At 41.8% G+C, this 2,460-nt stretch overlaps 1 protein-coding gene across 1 annotated transcript; it reads right to left on the reverse strand.

Annotated features, from left to right (window-relative positions):
- Positions 1-1,216: 1,216 nt before the first annotated feature.
- LOC141698267 (uncharacterized) lies at positions 1,217-2,065 on the reverse strand. The gene is made up of 2 exons (XM_074502943.1): positions 1,831-2,065; positions 1,217-1,605 (listed from the first exon to the last, which is right to left on the reverse strand). The coding sequence occupies exons 1-2, from the start codon at positions 2,063-2,065 to the stop codon at positions 1,217-1,219; spliced, it is 624 nt and encodes a 207-aa protein (XP_074359044.1).
- Positions 2,066-2,460: the final 395 nt, after the last annotated feature.

The following is a 2,460-nucleotide window of genomic DNA, read 5'->3' on the forward strand; positions in this document are numbered from 1 at the left end:
TTATAGCCGGATTGAAAGAGTGATGTTCTGGGTTCATAGCCAATGACCCAGGATATACTTTTTCCAAGTTTGATGAAGACACCCAGAAATGGGTAAATGATTTCAGAATCAGGGCTGCAGATTCCATTAAAACAAGAGGATCATCCTTGGCCTGGAAGAGGATGACGCGTCTCCTGCTCCTTCTCCACTCTATACTCATCCTCCTCCAGACAAACAGGACAAGACCCAGGACACGCCTCCTACTTAGGACGCGTCCTATGTTTATTTATGAAGTTTTTATCTGAACTACCTTAAGGGTGCGGGCCCTTTTTTAAGCCTTGCAAGTTGTAAACTTGCGATCTATTGTTTCCCTGGATTATATTTGCTTGTATTTTTTACAAAGCTCTTAACCATGTGGATTTTCTCTTTCTTGATTATCTTGCTCTGCCATATATTTGGGCGCGTCCTGAGCTGAGGACGCGTCGCCTTTTAGCTTTTGCTGTTATTTCCTTTTTTATTATAAGCTAAGTAGATGTCCTGTAAGGGCACGTTCTCCTATTTGGACGCGTCTTAGTTTGTTTATTTTTTGAATTGTCTGGATAATATATCATTTCCAAGCATGATATCATGTTATACTTTGGTATTTAGGAAAGGCACAGAACACAAGGGGCACGTCCTAGTGTCTTGACGCGTTTACCCTTTATTTCTAAAGATGATATTTTCAACCTCTCAAGATGGACGCGTCCTTTCTTGAAGACGCGTTCGAGTTTTCAGTTATGGAGTTCCAAAATTGGAGCACAAAATTAAAGGAGCATCAACCATGATTAGTTGGGCGCGTCCTTAGACACAAGACGTGTCTTAGTTCTATTTTTACTTGAGTCATGTTTGTTACCTTTACCAATCATTGCTTCCACAAATATACGTATAGAACTACTCCTCAGGACGCATTCTGTGGTTAGGACGCGTCACATGGACAAGCAAATTAACAAGTAAATAGCCTTTGGAAAATTTCAAAGTTTTTATTAATAATGCGCTCTGGTGTCAAAAGTGCACCAGTCCCACGGCTACTATTCTCTGTGGGGAATTTATTCAAAATAATGATCCTTCATCTAGTTCTAAGGTAGGTAGTACATGCACTACCCCCTAGGCTAGGGGGAATTTTATTACTTTTAGTCTATAATCTGGGCACAGCCCTAAGTATATAATAAAAAGATATGTAAGGAGATAAGGCCGCGCCTTACGGATAATACTTTAGAAGATGTTCCGCGTTCCACGCTCGCGGAACCAGTTTTCCTTCCATATCCTCAATGTGATAAGTCACTTTCCACAAGATTGCTTTTATCTTGTATGGTCCTTCCCAATTAGCTCTAAACACTCCATGTTGGGGATTCTTCGTATTTGGCATCACCTTCCTAAGCACCAAATCCCCTACTTTTAGCAGCTGTCCCTTTACCTTTTTGTTATAATATCTTGCAGCATGCTGTTGATATGCTGCAAGCCTCAGTTGAGAATTTTCCCTTATTTCCTCCAAAAGATCCAAATGAAGCCTTTGATTAACCTCTGCATCTTCCTCCATGTAACGATCCCTATGAAGCGACCCTGAGCTAACTTCCACAGGGACCATAGCTTCATAGCCATAAGTTAGCATAAACGGAGTTTCTCCCGTAGTAGATCACGGAGTAGTGTTGTAGGACCACATCACTTTTGGGAGTTCTTCAGGCCAATTCCCTTTGCGCTCTTCCAGTTTGGTCTTGAGGGTATGCTTTATTATTTTATTCACGGCGTCTGTCTGCCCATTGCTTTGAGGATGATAGACCACTGCAAGCTCCTTCTTTATTTTCAGATCCTCACACAGTTGTCGCAACTCCTTGCTGTCAAACTGCTTTCCATTTTCAGACACAAGCTTGTAAGGGATTCCAAACCTGTACACGATGGAGTTGAAAACAAAGTCTCTGATTTTCTTTGCGGTGATAGTTGCCAACGGCATAGCCTTTGCCCACTTAGTAAAATAATCAACCGCGACTATAGCATACTTGACATTTCCTTTAGCCTTGGGCAGTTCTCCAATAAAATCTATTTCCCACATGGAAAATGGTCATGGGTTTACCATAGATGTCAAGAGCATCGCTGGCATAGATGAGTAGTTTGCAAAGTGCTGGCAGCGATCACATGTTCTGACAAAATTTGCGGCGTCCTCCTTCATAGTAGGCCAATAATAACCTTGGCGTAAAACTTTCATGGCCAAGGAGTTACCCCCCGAGTAATTACCATAAATTCCTTCATGCACCTCCCTTAGGATATAATTTCCTTCCTCTTCATCAACACACCTAAGCAGCGGTTGATTGAAGCCTTTCTTATACAGAACTTCATCATACATCACATACCTTGTAGCCTGGTAGCAGAGTCTGCGAGCCTTGAACTTATCTTTGGGAAGTATTCCCTTGTGAATATAAGCGAGAATGGGTGACATCCACATTTCCT

Source organism: Apium graveolens, chromosome 2 (genome assembly GCF_009905375.1).
Source record: "Apium graveolens cultivar Ventura chromosome 2, ASM990537v1, whole genome shotgun sequence".
Lineage (NCBI taxonomy): Eukaryota > Viridiplantae > Streptophyta > Magnoliopsida > Apiales > Apiaceae > Apium > Apium graveolens.

Coding starts and splice junctions, on each gene's coding strand:
- LOC141698267 (XM_074502943.1), bottom strand. CDS start 2,065: ATGTGGGAAATAGATTTTATTGGAGAACTGCCCAAGGCTAAAGGAAAT. Junction 1,606..1,830: donor CAAGGAGTTGCGACAACTGT/GTGAGGATCTGA, acceptor ATGGCTATGAAG/CTATGGTCCCTGTGGAAGTT.